General features: G+C 32.0%; 1 protein-coding gene across 2 annotated transcripts in view; it reads left to right on the top strand.

The window, feature by feature from the left end:
- The window catches only part of LOC143178800 (trehalase), a 204,090-nt gene that overhangs the window by 92,079 nt on the left and 91,002 nt on the right, over nt 1-21,009 (top strand). For both annotated transcript variants that reach the window (XM_076377648.1, XM_076377649.1), the window contains exons 3-4: nt 4,547-4,848; nt 9,786-9,964. In XM_076377648.1, the coding sequence (XP_076233763.1) occupies nt 4,547-4,848; nt 9,786-9,964 (481 nt within the window). The remainder of the gene's footprint in view (nt 1-4,546; nt 4,849-9,785; nt 9,965-21,009) is intronic.

Below are 21,009 nucleotides of genomic sequence, written 5' to 3' on the forward strand. Positions count from 1 at the left end.
TGACATTTAGTCAATGTTACTTTTTCAACAACAACGACGTCATAATCTTCTCTATTTTCCACAACAATCATTCGGTAGTCTTTCGGTACTATATCCACTATACTCAGTGCAAAGTACCTTTCCACTTTGCTACCGCGGTTATATTTTCGTCTGCAAAATTTTCCTTCATCCATCTTTAACAAAAGTTAATCATAAAACGTAATAATTATTAAGAATGTGATTCACATAATCGACTTCGATATTTTTTAAAAATGTTGTGGAAACCAACATTTTCAGCAACATTTTTCCGTTTTTCCAATCATCAAAATTATAATTTCTTCTTTACGATTCATAAGTTTAAGAGTATAAGTTTAAGAGTAGGTTGTGCTCTTATACCTTAGACTACATACACTACATACTTGACACAGCATGTATGTATATAGTGCGTGTATAGAAAATATACGAGCTCGGCTAAGCAAAGATAACTCCCCAAATGTGACGTCACACTGGGCAAAAAATAATCATTTAAAATGGCTCACATGGTATCAGACGCTGAAACGCTACTAAACGCTATCGAACCTCGTAATCCACGTGAAGTTACGTGCAGTTTGTGTGAATGTAGTTTTGAAATAATTATTAATAATGATGGGAACTTGTTGTTTGAAAGGTTGCAAAGAAAAGCAAAAGACTGGTGCGAACATATGCATATTTCATATTTAATCAATTGAATACGTTTTCTAAAAGTTAAACATTTTTACATTCTTATTAATATCAAAACCCAAAAGTTGAACCTCAATGTTTGAAGAGTGAGAGAGTAAGGGTCACATCTGCTTTCTCTGTCGACTTTTCGCACCTATCCGATATGCCAAATTGATGCACACATGGCTTGTGTAGTTATGTATATAGTGGAGGGTGAAATTTTTTAAGTTACGTTCCCAACTTGGAATAATAGAATATTTCCATGTCGCCTTTATTAGATAACAACGTGTTTATAGATGATACTCTTCTTATAACGACAACTGTAACAGCAGATACCGATCTATCTATCTCAAAAAATCACGTAACTACTCTAACCAAATGTTTTAGATTTGAATCTCGTAGTACTTTAGATGATTGAGGTTATTACAATACACATGTATAATATGGAAGATTAAATTTTGATTTATAAAGAGAGAAATTCCTAGAAACGATGCCTACGCGATTCGGTGCACCGGATGTAAATTATATGGTTTGGATTTTTTGCTGAAACTATGTCTGCAACTTGAAACGCGAGTTTTTGGAACAGCACATTCCACCGCCGACTATCGAAAGTCGCTTTACAAACAGCTATTGGTTACGGCGGAGATTATAATTTTTTTATAATTGTATATGTTTCTACTAGGGAAATTTCCGTAATGCTAGGCATTGTCGAGACATATCGGTACAAACATTTATTTCAGTTCATAACAACATTAAGATGAATTCAACGACCTTTGAAATTATGACCTTTAAATGACCTTGAGTGAAAAATTCACGTTAGCTTGAAGGTAATCAAAACATTTAGAAATTTTGATTCTCCATAAGTAATAAATTTATTTACTTTACAATAAGTATTCAAAATGTTGTTCATTGACTTCGACACATTTTCGGGCACGGGATCTGAAACTTTGGCTTGCACTGTCAATCATCACTGAAGGAATGATATTGCAAGTATGTACAATTCTTTCCCGTCATGTTTTCTGGTGTAGTAAAAACTTCATTATTGCATTATTGAGGAAGATTGTGATTTAAACGTGATAGGTGTCCAGTCCATTATGCGAGAAATAAAATTATTGTATTTTCCCACTCAAGCTCATTTAAAAGTCATAGTGTTAAGGTCGTTGAATTCATAGAAAGGTGCAACACATAGGTGTTGCGTCATAGAAAACAGATATTAATGTGTAAAAAATGGCGATGACTTTCAATACTCGGTAAAAATGACCTTTAGAGAAAAACATATGAATCACAATATTCTTAGTTTTGAACAAAACAAATTTGTTCTGACACATTTTTTTGTACCAGCAAAAATAACGAAGATATTTTAATGTGTAGGATGAAATAAACACCCTGTATGTACAGGGTGAGTCACCTACCGTTTGCACCTCAAATATCTTTCCTGTTTTTAAAGATACGTCAAATGTCTTAAGGACGAATTTGAATGGTTCAATGGAGCTCATACAATGCCAAACAAATTTTTGTTTTTGTTGTCATTTTCTTTAGAAATATCAAGGTTATCTTCATTTTTTTTAAATGGAACCACCTCTTTTTTAAACACCTACAATGATAGTCTCTTTCATTAGTAATTTAGTGACTATTATTATTCAAGTTCATTCAAGGTCACGGACGGAGAAAACAAAATTTAAAATATGAAAACAAAATACCTGTCTTTCATAAATGTTCGATGGCAGTTTACGTCGATATTTTATTGTAAACGGACTCTGAAGGAATGTTGAACTGTGACAACTATATATGCGAGGAGATATTTGCAAATGCTGTGATGATATGCTAAAGTATATCTTCAACTGTTGGAGCATTCGTGTACGTGGTCTCTTTTAGCAGACCCCACAAGAAGAAATCTAGTGGATTTAAATCAAGCGAACGTACTGGCTATGAAACAGTTCGACCTTGTCCAATCTATTGGTTTGTAAACCTAAAATCCAACGTTTCTCTTGCTACTCGTACATAATGAGCAGAACAGCCGTCATGTTGATACCACATATCATGACGGTTTCGTAAAGAGGCATCTTCCAACAAAATTGACAGATTTTCTTGCTAAAATTAAGAGTATTTTTGTCCTGTCATCGTTCCCGTTTTGAAGTGTGGCCCGATTACTTTGCCGTTTAAAATACCACACCACGCATTTACATACCCTCCATTATCTTTGGTGGTCAGTTTCTAAAATTTCTAAAATATTCAATAACATTGAATGTGACCTTAATATGTTTACAAGTCTCACTTGTGATAAACGTATTTTGCTTGCATATTTTAAATCTTGTAAGTTTTCTCTATCCGAGACTTTGAATGACCTTGAATAATTATAATTACTGAATTCCTAATGAAAAGGACTATCATTATAGGTGTTTAAAAAGGGGTAGTTCAATATCTGTAAAAAGCATAACACAGAAACAAAAAATATTGTTGGTATTATATGAGCTTAACTGAACCATTCAACTTTCTCTTTGAGACATTTAACGTAGTTTGAAAAACAACAAAGATATTTGAGGTGCAATCGTTAGATAACTCACCCTGTATATAAATTAACTGAAGCACTATATTTTGTTATTTACTCTTTCTTAATATTTACAATGTCCTTTATGGCAGTAGAATTTTAACTACTTTTGGATGTATGAAAGATTACAGTGTCAAATCTAAATTTTTAAAAAACGTATCTTAAAATATAATAAAGATACGTAGCAAAGTTGCTTTAAAGCTTTCTGAAATATTTACGAGTTCAATATTTTTTCTTTGTATTTCCATTGATATAACATTTTTATTATTTACTTAATACTAATATAATATTTCAAATATATAATTATATAATATTGAGAATAATGTCATCTGTCAAATAAAAGAAAATAGAAAAATTTCTTTATATTCATCTAATACAGCTTTCAGAGTTTTTCCATAATTTCTTATCAACTTAATTAAAAACAAACAACATGATTTTTCTTCTAATAGTATTTGTCAGTATTTTCAATGCTGCTTATTAATTACTCAGATTGACAAAAAAAAATATGAAAATATTACGAAATCTGAATAAGAAAAAAGTAACTAAATTCTGCTTTTGGCAATGATTGAAAATAAAAAATGATTGAAAAATCAATAAAAGACAGAGTTCGTACAAAGGAATGATTTAAATGAAAGTTGTTTGTAATTTTACGTAAAATAAGATTCCGGAATAAGAAATATAGGTTTCCATTGATACAAGAAGAAAGGTTGATCATGAAATGGACTTGAAAACGCTCACGTATTAAAAAGCTAATAATGTCGTTCTAATCCTGGAACAATATGTTTCAGTTTTTGTTTTTAATTAGTTGTCTATGAGATATATTGTCGCGTCAACCTAAATAGGGCACTCTGCATGTATATGTAGATATAAAAAACTTTTTGCAGTAATAGAAAAAAACAACGAATACTATATCCTATTATACTATACATAAGGAAAAAGTTCAATAACACCCTTCCATGTTGAGAAGTAAATTACCACCCCTTAAAACGTATTTCCTTTGCTCAGCGATCACCTTTTAACAGCCGTTAGGATCGCTCTATGTAAATATCAATTTGCCATAAACGAAATAACCGAAGAAAAACGGAAATAAGAGCTAAAAACATTTTTATGCTGTTATCGAACAGTTAATAATTGACGGATTGTCGATGACCACTCCATTTGCTCACAGTTGTTTGCCATTAATTAATTGGTAAGCTGATTTCTATTAACGTTTCGATCAGCTTCGGATATCTGTCGCAAAACTTCGCGGTACAACTGTTCTGTTATTTGATACGACATGATCGATTAACTAGCCAATCGCTTCTGTTTGTGCACGGACAGTTTCTACATCTTGATGAACGCAACAAATAACAATCCTACACGGGAACAAGCGACGCAGTATATTAATGAAAATTTCGAATCGTCGAACGAGCTCGTGAACTGGACACCGCCGGATTGGACAGAGAATCCCTCGATCCTAAAGCGCATCCATGACCCGAAGTACCGTGAATGGATTAAGAATCTAAATCTAATCTGGAAACAACTAGCGAGGAAGATGAATGATGACGTGGCGAAATATCCTGAGAGGCACAGCTTGATTTATGTGAAAAATGGATTCATTATTCCCGGAGGCAGATTCAAAGGTAAGAAGTGTTCAGAACTTCTAGGATAGTCCAATACTTTAAGTCGTTTTGTACAACTAACACTTTGTAACATTTTATTTGAGTTGACCGTACAGGGCGTTAAGAGAGTACACCACCTTGAAGACTTAGATGAATAGGTTTATTTTAACATTAAAAAGGCCATAGGAGTCAAAATGACCAATATACAACTCTCCAAAAGTAAATTTTCCTTTCACTGATATGTATTATTCTCTATAACTTTTTAACTTTGTTTCTCTGTATTTTTACTTATATACGGATCAATACGAAATACATTGTTTAATTATATTTCATATTAAATGACGATGTTTTTAGAAGGATTAATTAAGCTATTTTAATCCGTTTGGTATACACATAACATTATATGTATAATATCACGTTTATCTATAGATAAACTAATTTATGTGAAATAATGTATGAACATATTAAATTGTTGTTGTTCACTGTATACATGTATGTATTTCAAATGTATATACTAGTATATTTAATTTTTCAAACTTTACATAAATATACAATTAGGGTTTCAAGGAATAGATATAAAAAAACTTCATTCACGCTAGTAAAAGGAAATTATCTATTTACGTGTTTAGATATTAAGAATTTTCACGTTCAGAATCTAATAGACACAACTTTGAATATGAATTGAATATGTATTGTGTGACAAACCTTTTTTTATCGTCCGACATTCATGCTAATCTAAGCGTATACCTACCGTCAATCAGTAATCGACATTTTTGTCGGTCTAAAATCCGATTATATACTGATAAAATTTGTAATCGGGTTTTAGACCAACAAAATTGTTGATCACTGATTGTTAGTAGGTGTGCATTTAGGCTTAAAGGGATAAAAACTACACCCACAGTTGAGGGTTAAAAGCTTATTTGGCGTAATATCTTGAAAATTATGTTGTGTTTAAAGATGTGTTTTAAATAATACGATTTGTGTTTCCCTTTATACTGTTCGCATACAAATTTGTGAGAGAATCAATCAACATTTTGTCAGAGAAACTAACAAAAAGTTACTAATTTGTAATATATTCCTTAAATAAATATGTATCTCTCGAAACAGTTTATATAGATAAATCCGTCATTCAAAGATATGAAATTGTCGTATTTACACCAGTTTTCTGCTCATGATAAGTAGATTTTCCACTTTCAACTTAGGAGGGGGTATCCCGTTAAATGACACTTATCATTCATTTATTTCGATAAAAATTTCATACTGCCTTCCTAATTGTTCAGTTTAACTGTCACTCAGCAAATATTCAAAACTAATCATCCGAGTAACTTCAAAAGAAACTTTGAATGTATCTAATGTGTAGGCGGTTTAGAATATATTCTAAAGTAACACCTTTAATTAAATAAATAAACGCTTATAACACTTCAATAAAATTGTACGCTATATTATATAGTTTTATTAGAAATTACGCACTACATTTGAAGTTTCGAGAAACACGTGCTTTAAGTTTTAAATTTATGGACTTATAAATTTAATAATATGTTATTCTGCATATGATGTACAATCCTTATCAATATCGTTTCAAAAAATTCTTTTACTAACACCATTGTGCACACATATTACTTAACAAAATTGAAATAAAATGTTGTCGAATTTTTTACATTGATAAAGTGGTGTATCCCGTTATGGACCCTAGACATTGAACTAAGGCCAGAAGTTTTTACTCGATACCATAAAAATTTCAAATCCAATTCCTGAAAAATTCATTTCTCTAACGATTAGTAAAAGAAGTAATCCTTTAGTATACGCCATATAACACTTTGCTTTTTAACCAAACAGTATTATACATATAGAAAGTAAATAATACACGTGACTTATTGCCCGATCTGCCTATGTTTTGCAATAATAACGTCTTAAAGGTAATATACCTATATACTAAACTAACAATCAGACGATTTTGTAATTTTATAGATCCATTGATGAGTAGAAATAACACTTACATAAAGATTAATTTACTAGGAACATTTTGATTTTTTGACCTTTCATGACAATTAAACTATAAGAGATACAAAAGAAAATGTTAAAACTTTTTCACTTTATCATTGTTTTTTAATGTATTTGTAAAATTACAAAATCCTTAGAGTTTAACTTTATATTCCGTGTTCCATTTAAGCTGCCTTACTACCCTTTAAAATATTACTATGTACATTGTTTATACGCAAACGTATATCGCCCAAAAGTTTGCCCTAAAACGCGTATACAGAGTAAAAATTATCAAACGTTACAGATGAATATCTTCAAAAATGTTAATTATACGCAAAAATGTTTCAGATAAAAGTTGTTATTTTTTCCGGTGGACGCGCAAAGGTGAGAAGGTCACAACCATGTTTTCAAATGGAACCGTACTTTCATTTTTTGTTAACATTATAGTATATCTTAAGACAAATTTGAAAACTATTTACAGAAGGTCATTCAAGGTCAAACTTGCAGGGAAATGCGGTATCGGTGGAACTTATAACAATGTAAAATGTTCAATACAGTTGTATGACTAATTCCACTTTCTTTTGCAATTTGTCTACTGCTTGCATGAAAATCCACGTTAACCAATGCTAGTACATCAGTAACGACATTATCTGTAACCACATTTCGAGGTCGATTTCTTTTTACTTGCACAGTACCTGAACGGAGAAAACGCTGTTCTAGTCTCTTAAATGCCATATGCGACTTAGATGGTCGATATGGATAGCGTCGCACATATAAAATTTGCAGCCATTCTAGTATCATAAACATATCAATAGAATTTTGAAGCACTTCCATTTTTACAACAAATTTAAGAAATACTACCGTTCAGCGAAGGATAACTTAGCACAAATAGTGATGGAAGTAAATGAACTATCTTGTAGAAGAACACAACAATACATAAATACGTTTTTCATTTCATTGATAATGACTTTGATATTGTCCTTAGTATTGTTCATATTGAACATACGTTATTGTTTTAGTGTTAAAGTTGGAAGGCACGAAATGTGTGAATGAATGAATATATAATAAACTTGTAAAGCGAAAATCAAATTATTTTTCGGAAATAAATTGAACAAAGCATTATTAAGTGCATTAAAAAGTACACGGTAATCATTTTGAACACTTACTAAAGTATAAATAAAAGGAAATTACGTTAAATTATTAATACGTTTATTTTAATTACCTTTTCGGCATTTACCGGCAAGTTTGATCTTGAATAACCTTCTGTAGATAGTTTTCAAATTTGTCTTAAAATAAGCTACAATACTAGCAAAAAATAAAACTATGGTTCTATTTGAAAAAATGATCGTGACCATCACCTCACCTTTGCTCGTCCACCTGGTAAAATAAAAGTCCCACCACATGATATTCCCATCGGTGCTGGACAATTTTCATCTGTGACATTTTTGCGTATAATCAATATTTTTGAAGATATTCGTCTGTTACGCTTTAAAATTTCCACTCTGTATAATAACAAAAATCTTCAATATTTTTGGAGGGTAGACTTTTGACGCAAAATGAAGTGAAAAATGTTTGTATATGTACGGCCAAAAACGTTTTATTGTTTAATTGTACACTACCTTGTGCGTCATACTTATTCATAGGGAAATATCTCCTTTAAGTTTTGTTATATCACGGTAATATTATTAAAAGTTCGAATATAGAATACCAGAAATTGGAATTCAGAAAACTGAAATAAATGTATAAATGGATCTTGAAAATTTGTGAATTAAGGATTTAAACGTTTAAGAATTTTAGAGTTTAAATATTGAAAATTTGATAAATTAAAACAATAAAATTGGAATTCTGTTTTTAAAATATTCAAAAATTTGAAAACTTTTGAGTTAGAAATTTGTATTTCAAATATTTAGTTCCTACTTTGATATACCAAGTGTTATGGCTGCGATGGAGTACGCTAGAATCTACTTTACAAAAATGTTATACATTTTTGTTTTTTATCTGCGTTCTAGGGTAATATTTTATACGATGCAAAACAAAGCATAATTAAAAAATGCAACAAAAATTAAGAAAAATGAATTTTTCGGGAAATTCTTTTGAAACTTTTTGCGGTAAAAAATTGTTAATAGGTTAGCTACTTAGCAATTGAAAAACTTGTTTACTTGGTTTTTGTTACTTTTATCAGTCACTTTCTTGAACAGTAAAATATTACAATAATAACATTACAATGGTTTATCAGCAAGAAACACACATAGTGTAAGGACATAACATATAAGTATTAATCAATTTATAAATTAGTGCCTTAGTTTATCCAACGAAAACCGAAAGCAACACAAAATAAGTAAATCGATTAAGAACATAGATTAAATAATATTTCTTCAGAAAAGTAATAAGGAGTTTTTTCCTCTCATGAATAGTACCCAGAATATTTTTTATTATATTATTTTCCGTTAATATCAGTTTATACCAAATTTATACCAATAATTTTAGTATAAATTTATATATAATGACTTACAAATTCGTTAATATACTTACAATATTTAAATTATTAGTTTACCACAGAAATCGCTGTTCTGTTTTTTTATTCTAACTATCCCATTTGCAATTTTTATTTGTTTCATTGCTGTTCCTCATCCTGATCCTTAACACTAGAATTATAAAAGCAGTCAAAATGATTTTTTACAAACGATACTTTTTTCTCATAAACAATTAATATTAAATGTATTTATATGTATAAGTAAGTATTATTTAATAACATCGTTTAAAAATATTGAAATTTGTGTACTCTTTTAAAAATAGACATACATTAATTTCAATAACTCTAGCGTTAATTTCAGTAGAAAGTGTAAAAAATTGTAAGAATTCGAACATTTGAATTTAGTAAACATTCGTGAACAAATTCGTGTGATTTTGTAAGTGACGCAACCCCTGCTGCACTAAACTGTAAGGATAGAGATATTATCAATGTTTTCTATCGACAGAGTTCTATTACTGGGACAGTTACTGGGTGATCGAGGGCCTGCTGTTATCCGATATGTATCAAACTGCCAAAGGGATGATAGACAATTTCGTATACATGGTGGAGAAATATGGATTCATACCCAACGGTGGCAGAATTTATTACCTCATGAGGAGCCAACCGCCCTTGTTACATCTTATGGTACGTTATAGTTCTCTGATATTGATTTCTGAGATATCCCTTGTTACGTGCTTTATTTACACGTTCACACTAGAAAACATTTCGAAACGTCCAACACAAAGACCAACGAACAACTTACAGGAATAGATATAGTCTGCTAATTGGAAAGGGTCGGTCATTACATAAGATGGGATAATTGAAAGGATAGTTAAAAATATGACAATGAAATGAAATCTACAATACAAATAAATGATAGCTACAGTGATTCTTGAATTTGAATTAAATTCATGTAGGTATTTAAATTTGTAAGATATTTTATATTTCCCACTAAAGTTGAAAATGTGGATAATAATTAAATATGAAACCCAGATATAAGGTGGAGAGAAAAAGAAAAATGTATAAGAATGCTTTCTATGATTAATTAATAACCTAATTTACCGAATATGAAAACTAACCTCTGAGTTACTATATATTATATTTACAAAATTAAATATATAGTGTCCGGGAAAAACCTCTTTTTAACTGAAATTTAATGTCATAAGATATGACACAAATAAAGAGAAATGTTCATAAAATGAGCATTACATAACATTAGGAAATATACAATACTATACATACTACTATATTTCTGGACTACTATATTACTATATTACTTTATTACTTAAAGTTGTGGAATTGGCAGTCAAAATTCTCAATTTCGACTCGCACTTCGACTCTATAGTCCACATTCTACTATACTGCTATATGCTTGTACTTGTATATCAAAATAGAGGGTTGAAATATGATATGCTCATTTTGTTTCGTGATTTAGGGAGTCCTGAAAAAGTTGTAAATAAAAAAGTTAAGCGAATAAACTTAGGGAATTTCATGTGAAATGTACAGTATTCATAGTGTGGATCTTACAAAACACATGAATTTGTTACTTTTTCTGAATTAAGACAAAACTCGACAGGTTGTAATTCAGGTGGTAATATCAGACAGTATTACTCTTTACAAAAAATAATCTCCCTAGTTGCGTTAAAGTGTTAGTAAAATAGTTTTAACAAATACTTAATTAGTCCACAAAACCATTTAACATTTGTCTAAAACAGTTTTTAGTATCATCAACAGTTTCGAAAATATTCGAATGATTTGATTTAAATGAGTCACTCTGTATAGATGTGTACACACTCCAGTGATTTTAATGACCTTCAGATGTATTGCCATCAAAAATATTTTCGATATTATAAATGTCGTATTTTTAAGGTTTGGAACAATATTGGAACAAATTGGTGATATGTCCAGATTTGATAGTTTCGGGATTTTTTTCAGGTAGGCTGGTATGGTATACATTTGTAACACTTTACGTTGCAATAATGACGTAATTGCAAACTTGCAAATTTAAAGATAAATACATCACTAATATCAAAAATATTTAATTTTTCTACTACAAAATTTTCGTAATTTTCCAAATATCCCTGGCCATTAGATGACAGTAACGTCATTATTAAAATATTAATAAATTTCAGCAACACTATTTACATTTGTAAATTTCACTAATATCATTTGTGATTAATAAAAACTTAAAAGTAATTACAGAATCGTAACAATTTTTTATTTAAAAGTTATAAAACATTTCTTGTATTATTATGCATTATTATTATTAGTTTTACTAAATGAAATTGGTTTCCTTCATCTTCTGATAAATCACTTTTTTCAGTTGCAACATTATTGCACTGCATCGCCGCGACACGACACGGCACCGGCGACATGGAATTTTACAATGTATTATTAGTAATATTAATTGGAAAAGTTTTAACCATACTATACAAAAATACGACAGTTTCTCTTAAAAGTGGGTCGTATTGTCTACTTTCACCCCTATTCTGAAAGAATTTTTGAAAATGTTACTGTCATTGTTGTCTACAAAATTCACCATTCCAATTCTCTAGGGAATGTTGGGCGATCGAACGAAATTACGACGAGATCGAATTGGGATTCCTAAATAACTTTGTTAATTACAATTCCATTTACCGCATACTTCTTTGAAAGTTCGATCGCTCAATATATTCTATGCAGTTCACAATCAGTCCGGTCTTGTCGCATGTTTCCTGAAATTTCTATGAGTTTCCACTGATACGTCCGTGCAAGTAGTAAATCTCACCCACTCGAGCGACGAAAATTTTCAGCACACTCTAAACTTGATTTCTGTGAAACAAGTATACCGTCTGCCTTAAGTTTTCACGTTTTCCTCTTTTTGGAAGCTGGCACTCAAAAGTTTTCGCGTGACTGAGTTTGAGAAGCCTGAAGGTTGGAAAATGTTTGTAATTTAAGATGAAAATCGATATACGTAGCTTGGATAAGCTACGTTCTGTGTAAACAATTTTCATAAAGGAAAAACGGCATGGGCTTTAAGCATGAGTCTGGGCTTTCAAATGACGGCGATCAAGGCAAAGGCAACTAGTTACTACATTGCAGCGATCCGTATTTCAATATCGTTATTTTATTGCGTAGCGATATGGTAGCTTGATGTGTATGTGTATACACACCCACACTACTGTCCTGATATAAGTTCAGGGCAGTCGCGCCGTGAAATCTATTACGAGCCCAAAGGTACGACGGCGCATGAGCGAAGATTCAATATTTGGTAAGAGAATGTTAACCTCGTGGCATACTTTGACGAGTCTGGCTCGTGTACTTTTTATAATATCTTCGCTGCCGATTACGCGGTAATGCGTGATGAGGACTTTTTGCAAGTAACCGATCACGCATCGTCACGTGAGACGTCTATGTTCGTTCAATGGGAGCTTTACGGTTGGCAGTTTAAGGTAGTTACCCGTTTCAGATCGGCAGCAAAGGTGATAATATTACAAAAGGAAATTGTACATGAAGGGGTTAATCAGGACGCTTCTGTTGCTTAAAGCACAAGGTTGCCGAATTATTTAATAAATCGGACTATTCCATCGGCAAATTCGTAGGGGAGCGCCGAGGATAGTCTCAAAACGTGGACGTGCCTCTGCAAGATAGAGAATTGCCATTAGTAGATTTGTAAATCAGACTAACCTATGACGAATTTGCACGGAGGCCTTAGACCATGTATACTTATAGACACGGCCTGTGTATAATGCGTGTATAGGAACTTCAGAAATCGAGTGAGGCAAAGATAACGTGGAAAGTGTGACTTCACATGTGGGTAAACAATCATTCAAAATGGTTGACACGACATTAACTAACATTATAAATTATTAAAAACGGTGCAAACATGTTGTGTTTAAACTTGCAACGTAATACACAACAATACGCAAGCAACAAATTAGTTTACGATGAAAATAAAATACGCAGCAGGCTGACTAAAACTATTTTATTTTATAATCTACAATTAGAAATAAATAATTTTCCTCCAAACATTTGTGTACTTTTGCATTTTGATTACTCATTTAAGCTAAAATAAGTTTTAAGAAAATAATTAATCAGAGATCTTTTACAGAATATTATCACTATCTCAGTGTCGAATTCAAATAAATTTTGCAAAATTATAATTTCCAAAATATATTATAATAAGCACTATTAAAAATTGTGAAAATAAAGTAAAAATTAATGACTAAAATATATACCTATAAAAAATATAGTCTTATATATATTAAAAAGAATATATGTATACATTTATTTATTGATTTCTTACAAAATTTGACAACATATTTCACTTGTAGATTAAAATAGTTTTACATGTTTGAAACATTGGTATATCACTCTTTTGAAACTGTATAAGTAGTACATATTGTACTATTATAGCATAGCTCATATATCTTGCCCACATGTGATGTCTCGTAGATGTTTCATTCTTGCGTAAGGGAAATTATCTGACACTATGTGTCTATAAGTGTATACATATAGTTTAAGGGGGCGCCGAGGATAGTGTCAAAACGAAGTCATGCCTGTGCCAGACATCACAGGGTTGTCACTAGGAGGTTTGGAGATCGGATTAACCCGTGAGGAATTCGCCATGGGAGCTCCGGGAAGATAGTTAGTAGAGCTCGTAAATTAAATGAAAATATTAGATATACCCCGAACGACAGAGTATATCTAATTTGTGGTTCTCTTCCTCGGATACTTATTGGAAACTGATATGTTGCAAGGGAAAATTAAGAGAGATAGGTATAAACAATTTTCAAATGAATATATTCTAATTAACAATGTTAAAAGGACTTTACAATTGTTAAAGTGTAGTTTTTGTCACGAGACTCTACAATTAATAATTAAAGAATTGATCTTTCTCGGTTTTGACGCACTAGGAAATGCACGAGTCTACTTGACGATTAGAAAGACCTAGTAGTAAACGTACTATACGGTAGAGCGCAGACCCAGTCTCAACAAGATTTGATTTAAAAAAACCCGAAGGACCTGAAAAATGCAGCTCCTTATGTATACTCGAAAACTAGAGTTAAAGATTGGTAGGGGTACATTTATAGTAGGGATGCTATGATTGTGACAAATCAAATGGAAGTTAAATAATATAAAAAGTTTCTAATGTTACAACGAACAAAAGCTGGTACTTTATCTGATAAACGAATAACATACTCTATTAATATCTCAAATCTAGTTTATTAAATGATACAAATATAACTTATTACATATACACATGTATTATATCTACTTAAAATTTAAACTATTTTCGATAAGTATACTGCGGCAAATCAAAGGGCTGGAACTACGTATTTATCCATGATAAGTCATTTTCCTTTGCAAGAAAGGAAGTGTTTTTGTAGGAAAATAGTACTTAACACTAAAGAGAAATTAAATTTACTTGTTAAATGTATCTGATGTTTGTACATAATGTCTTTGTTGTCATCATGAAAAAGAATCATTAAATTGGTTAAAAAATGAATAAATGGTGACACATATAGAAATCTTATTAATATTGCGTTTCTATAAAAATAAAGTAGACTTTTTACAAATAAAGATTTTATCACTAACAAACTTGACAATTCAAAAATTCCAAAAATTCTGAAAGTTGGTACACAAGTAGTATTGGTCCCTATAGTAACATAAAACTATTTTTCGTTGGTGCTAATTTTTCACTTTGAAATCAATCATCCGTAACTGATTTGAACAATGTCCTGTCCACGAGTCAAGTAGTAACATGCTTTTGGATGCAATATTTGGCAAATATACTTCCTTAAACCAAGTTTGAAGATGTTCAGATGTGAGTTTTTCTGATTTTGAAGTTTCAGTGTAAATGTTATCGCAGCGAAATAAACTTGTTTGTACTCTCGGACGAAATACTTCACTAGGCCCCTTCAAAATTATATGTAACAATGAAAGAAGTCATCCACTTGCTGAAATAATAGGCATTATGGTGTAACTATGTGTTGCAGCAGATGCCTATTAAATTTCTGCTTCCACTGTTTTTACTCTGCATGTCACCAATGTTCGTCCTGAATATATTTCAAGGTTGAAGCCACTTTCGTCCACATTGTACATTTTTTCAACTCCGATAAAAGGAATCCTGGACTTCATACTTGAAACAAATGAATCTACGATGGTTTGTAAGTTACGAATATTTTGAAACGTAGAACATATCTTGAAGTCGTTGTTTTGCGAGATATAATTTGAATTCTTTTAAAGTCTACTCCTTTAAATTAAAGCCTTTAAATTCGGGCAAATTAATGAGATTCTTTGTCTCCGAGACCCAGGACCTTGAGTTCATACCATACATAACAGATTTTCTGTCGCATGCATCTTCGAACTTATGAAGAACATATTTTGTAATAAATTCCAATTTGTCTGCATTGGTTCCATCTTTCTCCAGACTTGCGGCCCAGCTGTAGAGTTGATTGATAGATTTTATTTCGTGAAAACGGTTTTGTATGATGGATAATGATTGATGACCCTTTTTCCCGGTTTATCAAAAATTCACAGCATTCTTCTCAGAATCCAAATCAACTCTTCCATAAACTTCATCAACAGTACACTCCGCAAGATGGCTGTCGGCATCGTGATCTTCTTCGCCTGCATAGTCCATAATTTGTGCGTGATCTTGAAAAACAGTAAAACTTTTGTATGCAACATTTTTTTATAGCATTTGTACTTTGTGAGCTATAAGCACCGAAATGAAAAGGACGACTTGGATTAAAGGGGTAGTTTCTCCCTTAAAGGTACGTATGGGCAACTACTTTGTACGGCAAAATTCTTAGGTAGGACCATAGAATAATTGTACAAAGTTTCATTAAAATCGGCGATTAACACTCACGTAACTTCCCTTGCCAGCGTAGGCAAATCAGGTAGTAGCTAGCGCAGCGTGGAGGTTTTTCTTTTTTTTTTTTTTTTGAGCGATGTTTTTAATTACTGGGGGTACCATTGTGGCAAAATTGCCAACACTTGGATCAAATTAATGATTCAAAAACGTATTATAAAAACTGTTTTATTTTCCAGCAAACTATGAAACAATGTGTATTGCTCAAACGGGTCTCATAAAATTCGCCGACACAAATTTCCTCCACACGGTTTTCACCGACAACATTTCATCGACTCCAGATTTAACCGGCAATAACTTTCGCCAACAACGCTTTTAACCGAAAACGACTTTGATCGACAAAGATTTTGGCTACAAAATTATGCGATATTTAACATTGTCTGACAACCACGTTAGCCGACTGCGTATTTTTCCTATAAACATTGCCTCAGTTAGCGCATTGCTGTTAGAACATATTCTAACAGAATATGTACGATGCGATTCGTTAGAATATATTCTAACAGAATATGTACGATGCGATTTGTTAGAATATATTCTAACAGAATATGTACTTGAAGAGGAACGTACTCAACAAATACTCAGAAATCGTGCATAACATACTATCACAAGGTTCTTGCAGGCATTAGCACACAATAATGCAATTAATGTTTTTTTTTTCACAATTCATCGAATTTACTTAAAATCTTAGTTATATTCTTTTATGCAAGTTAACAATAACGGGAATATTATTCTCTTTGCAATTATTGTTTTTGTTGAGCAATTAATGGAAGAAAACTTAAATTTTTGTTATATTGATTTATTATGTTAATATTTACGTTGCAATTAATGTCTTTACTATATAATCCATCGAGTGTATTTGAAACTTTTGTTATATTCATTATTAGGTAAATAGATTTCCTTTTCATTATTTTGAGAATAATATATTACATCTAATACTTTATGTACCTATCAATAATATACAGATGTATTTTGTTGAGTTTGATTTAATTGCGTTTCTTCGTAAATCTGTTCTCTCATTCACTATGCACTATATCAAGAAAATAGTACATAAACTAAGAGATAGTACATCGTTGTTAGTAAACATCATATGAATATTGTTGTAGTGCTACTGTTGGCTATTACTGTCGTCGGCCATTGTTGGTCAAATTCGTTGTTAGTCAAAATCGTTGTTGATCAAAGTCGTTTTCGGTTAAAGACGTTGTCGGCAAAAGTTATTGTCTGTCAAATCGGGAGTCAGTGAAATATCGATGAAAACCATGTTGGGGAAATTTGTGTCCGTAATTTTTATGGGACCCTGCTCGAACTCTGTTGCTTGTTTCATCGTCATCACAAAAAACCAACCGAAATATTGTTGGCTGTTTTCCTTACAATGATTAAGAAACTAATTCCTACTGGACAAGAGTTGTGTCGTTTGTTTATGTGTCTATACGTTGATCGCTTTGAATTTTTCGTTCCCGGCTAGGGTCATGAAAAAAATCTTAAACCCCATAAGGGTTATCGATATCTACTTTATGTCGAATTTGTGAAACCAAGGATTCGTGCCTCGACAAAAAAGGAAACGTTACACGAATTGGGCCTATCAGGTCTAATGCACCTTGCTAGGTCTCCTGTACTACTGGGGTACACGTTCTAGTGTACTACTGGCCTCACGTTCAAGATAGATGTTACCGCGTACCAGAATAGTGGTAGGTCCATACTCCTGTGTGTGATTTTACAGTCAAACTAAACATTTTCTCTACTAAAAGATCTGAATACGACTACTTAATAAAAAAAATTAACATTAATTTTCAATGTTATAAATAATTCTGCGGGCGAGCTTTTTGACAAATGTCCACCGATCCAAAAGTATAGATTCGCCCGTGAAAGCCATGACCATTAATATTTTTTACACCCTGTATGTGGATGTAATAACCCAGTACTTGGACAGCTCAATCTGTAGAACTCAGTGTCCCGATTCTACTACCTCACTATATGGGCATATAATGAAACATAAGCAAGTCTGATTGTTTCTTGGGAAAGTAAGATGAAAAATTGGAATATTCCTCCTCTGAACGGTTAAGGAAGGTTTTCTTGTGTGTATACATACAGAGTGGGTGGAAAATCACTGTCCAAGATGTGTCTAGCTGAAATATCCACTGGGTGATCCTAGTAGAATTTGTCGTCCTAAACACGCATCTAGAAACGGAATTGCTCTATCACGCATAGCTTAAAAAAACACAGGTTTTTATAAAAAGACACAATTGTTGCTAAAAATGAGATATTACGAGAAAACTAAGAACGCTAGAAAGGACCACTTGGTTTTAAAAAATAGGGCAGATATTCCTGAATGTGTCCGAATCAATAGTTGTAATATTTTATGGTTTTGCATATCTGTAAATGGCTATTAAACATTAAAAATACGCCGATATGCGTGGATTTTACGTAATATTTTTGTGTTTTGCAAGAAGTTCTTGATCTAGCTCGAGTACACTATACTGGATCGGATTCTGTAGACATTTTGAGAAAGAAACCATTTAATAAAATTGTCGTTGAGATCTTCAATTCAAACAAGTCGAGAAAATATCCGTACGCGATACCGCATATACGGCGTTTTGCCGCGAGGCAGCCATTGCTCGCTTGCTTCGGCTCAGCAGTGCCATAGCTACGCCGATGGTTTCTCCTTCATGAGCACTAAATTTTATATAATCACGTATAACCCTTTATTTTTATGTGTACTCGTACATGCGAATCATAGAAATGTAAAAAACTTATCACCGAATTGTAATTGTCGAAAATTCTATCTAATATCTGTTAAAGCCGTTTTTCAAATTTTGTGAAACTGCGAAAAAATGAAATATATAAAAGGTATATTTACATGTAACTTCGCTGAAATCCAGACTAGAAATGCTTCCAACTTGCTTAGCGTTTGGTGTTGTGTCTTTGTGCTCATTTGTGAGTGTTCAACAGTAGTCGGCAAACATTGCACCTATATCCTTGCCAATATATCGTGTTTCCATCCTGGAGATAATCTTAATAAAACCGTTCTTCTTGCTCATGACTTGCATCACCAAAATTTGACAGAAAAATTTCCAAATGAAAATGTAAAAAAAAGTATTTTTAGAGACATGTTGCAACCGAGTTTTTTATACGATTTTTAAAGTTCTGCTATAATGGAAATATAGTCGTCTGATTTGTGGTTTCCCAGTAAATTTTCTATTTTTTCTTAGAGTACAGCCATACTTCTTTTCCGAATCCTTTAATATATTACTAACATTTAAAAATCCTTCTCTATTTAATACATTTACTAATCACTACTTCTGGAACATTCTTTGAAATAGGAAAGTAGAGAAATCTCTGAGGTTTAATGAAGCCGGAAAAGTATCTGTTCCTGTCTCATGCGTGCTTTCGAAATACAAATATCGCATTAGGATCTTCTCGAACACTTGTTAAGAACACTTAAGATGATCTGGTTTTCTGTGCATTGCATTTGAGGCAGATCTGAGTTCTGTTTTGGAAATTGTTGGAATCGCTTGTACTAGTCTTTCGTTGCAAATAAAACTTCTGTCGTGAATTGTACATTCTGTTTATTATAGTACTTTTTTAATTTATAAATACTTTCTGGTACTTTATGTGTATACAGCGTATATTTTTAGACGTGTGATGTGTTTTCTATTTATAGATACTTTTTGTTACTATATGTCTATATAGTTCATCTTGCTAGTCGTGTATTGTATGTCCAGTGTGTGTATACATTGTATATAATATTCTGTGTGCGTTATGTAGTATAATGTCGCAAAAGTGTGAAAATCAAACAGATTCCTTCTGTTATGTATTTGGGGAACGAGTTTTAAAAAGCCAGCGTCGAAGCATAATTCCTGCAATAGAATCGGTATATTAACAGTATTTTAAAAATAAAATCAGTCACTAAAATAAGTATTAGGCGCCTAACAGTTGCTGTCAACGTTGTGTCTTGCGTCTCCTAGCTTGCCTAAGGGGAGATTGGAAGTAAATGCCATTTGCAATTCCAGTGATATGGAAAGAACCGACTAATCACAACACGAATTGTTATTTTTATTTAAGCAAAATTACCGTTTACAATAAAAACGGAAAGAAGAAGATACAATACCCAGACGTACCTTCTACAACTCGTTCTATTGCACATTCCGAGGAATTACCAGTACCGATACCACCGCAAGTGATACTTCATTTATATCAAAATGCTACCGAAGGCGAAAAACAAGTCGAAGAAAAAGACACTATAAATTATGAAACTCCCTCATCATCACGAGAGCCGCATTTAATTATTCAAGAGGATCTCAATGACCTTGTTTGAGATTTACAATTGTCGAAAGAACAAGCCGAATTCTTTGGTTCTAAACTACAAGACTGGAACTTACTACATAACCAAATAAAAATAACACGTTTTAGAATACGTCAGTATAAGTTACAGGAATATTTTTGTATATCCGAAGATCTTTGTTTTTGCATGGACATAAAGTCTTTGATGAAAGCCATGAGTTTTAGGCATGATCCAAAGGAATGGCGTCCCTTCATTGATTCGTCAAAAAGTAGTTTAAAAGTAGTGCTATTACATATCGGAAATGTGCATTCTTCAATTCTCATAGCATATAGTATAAAAATGAAGAAATTATATGATAGCTTAAATACTGTTTTATCTAAAATTAAACACATGAATTATTACTGGAACATATGTGGCGACATAAAAATCATCGGAATAGTATTTGGATTGCAAATGGGGTACACCAAATACTGCTACTTCTTATACGAATAGAACAACAGAGTCAGAAAACAGAAACACCAATTCAAATCAAGATAAAAAAATATAAAATGTAAT

This window comes from Calliopsis andreniformis, chromosome 5 (assembly GCF_051401765.1).
Source record: "Calliopsis andreniformis isolate RMS-2024a chromosome 5, iyCalAndr_principal, whole genome shotgun sequence".
Lineage (NCBI taxonomy): Eukaryota > Metazoa > Arthropoda > Insecta > Hymenoptera > Andrenidae > Calliopsis > Calliopsis andreniformis.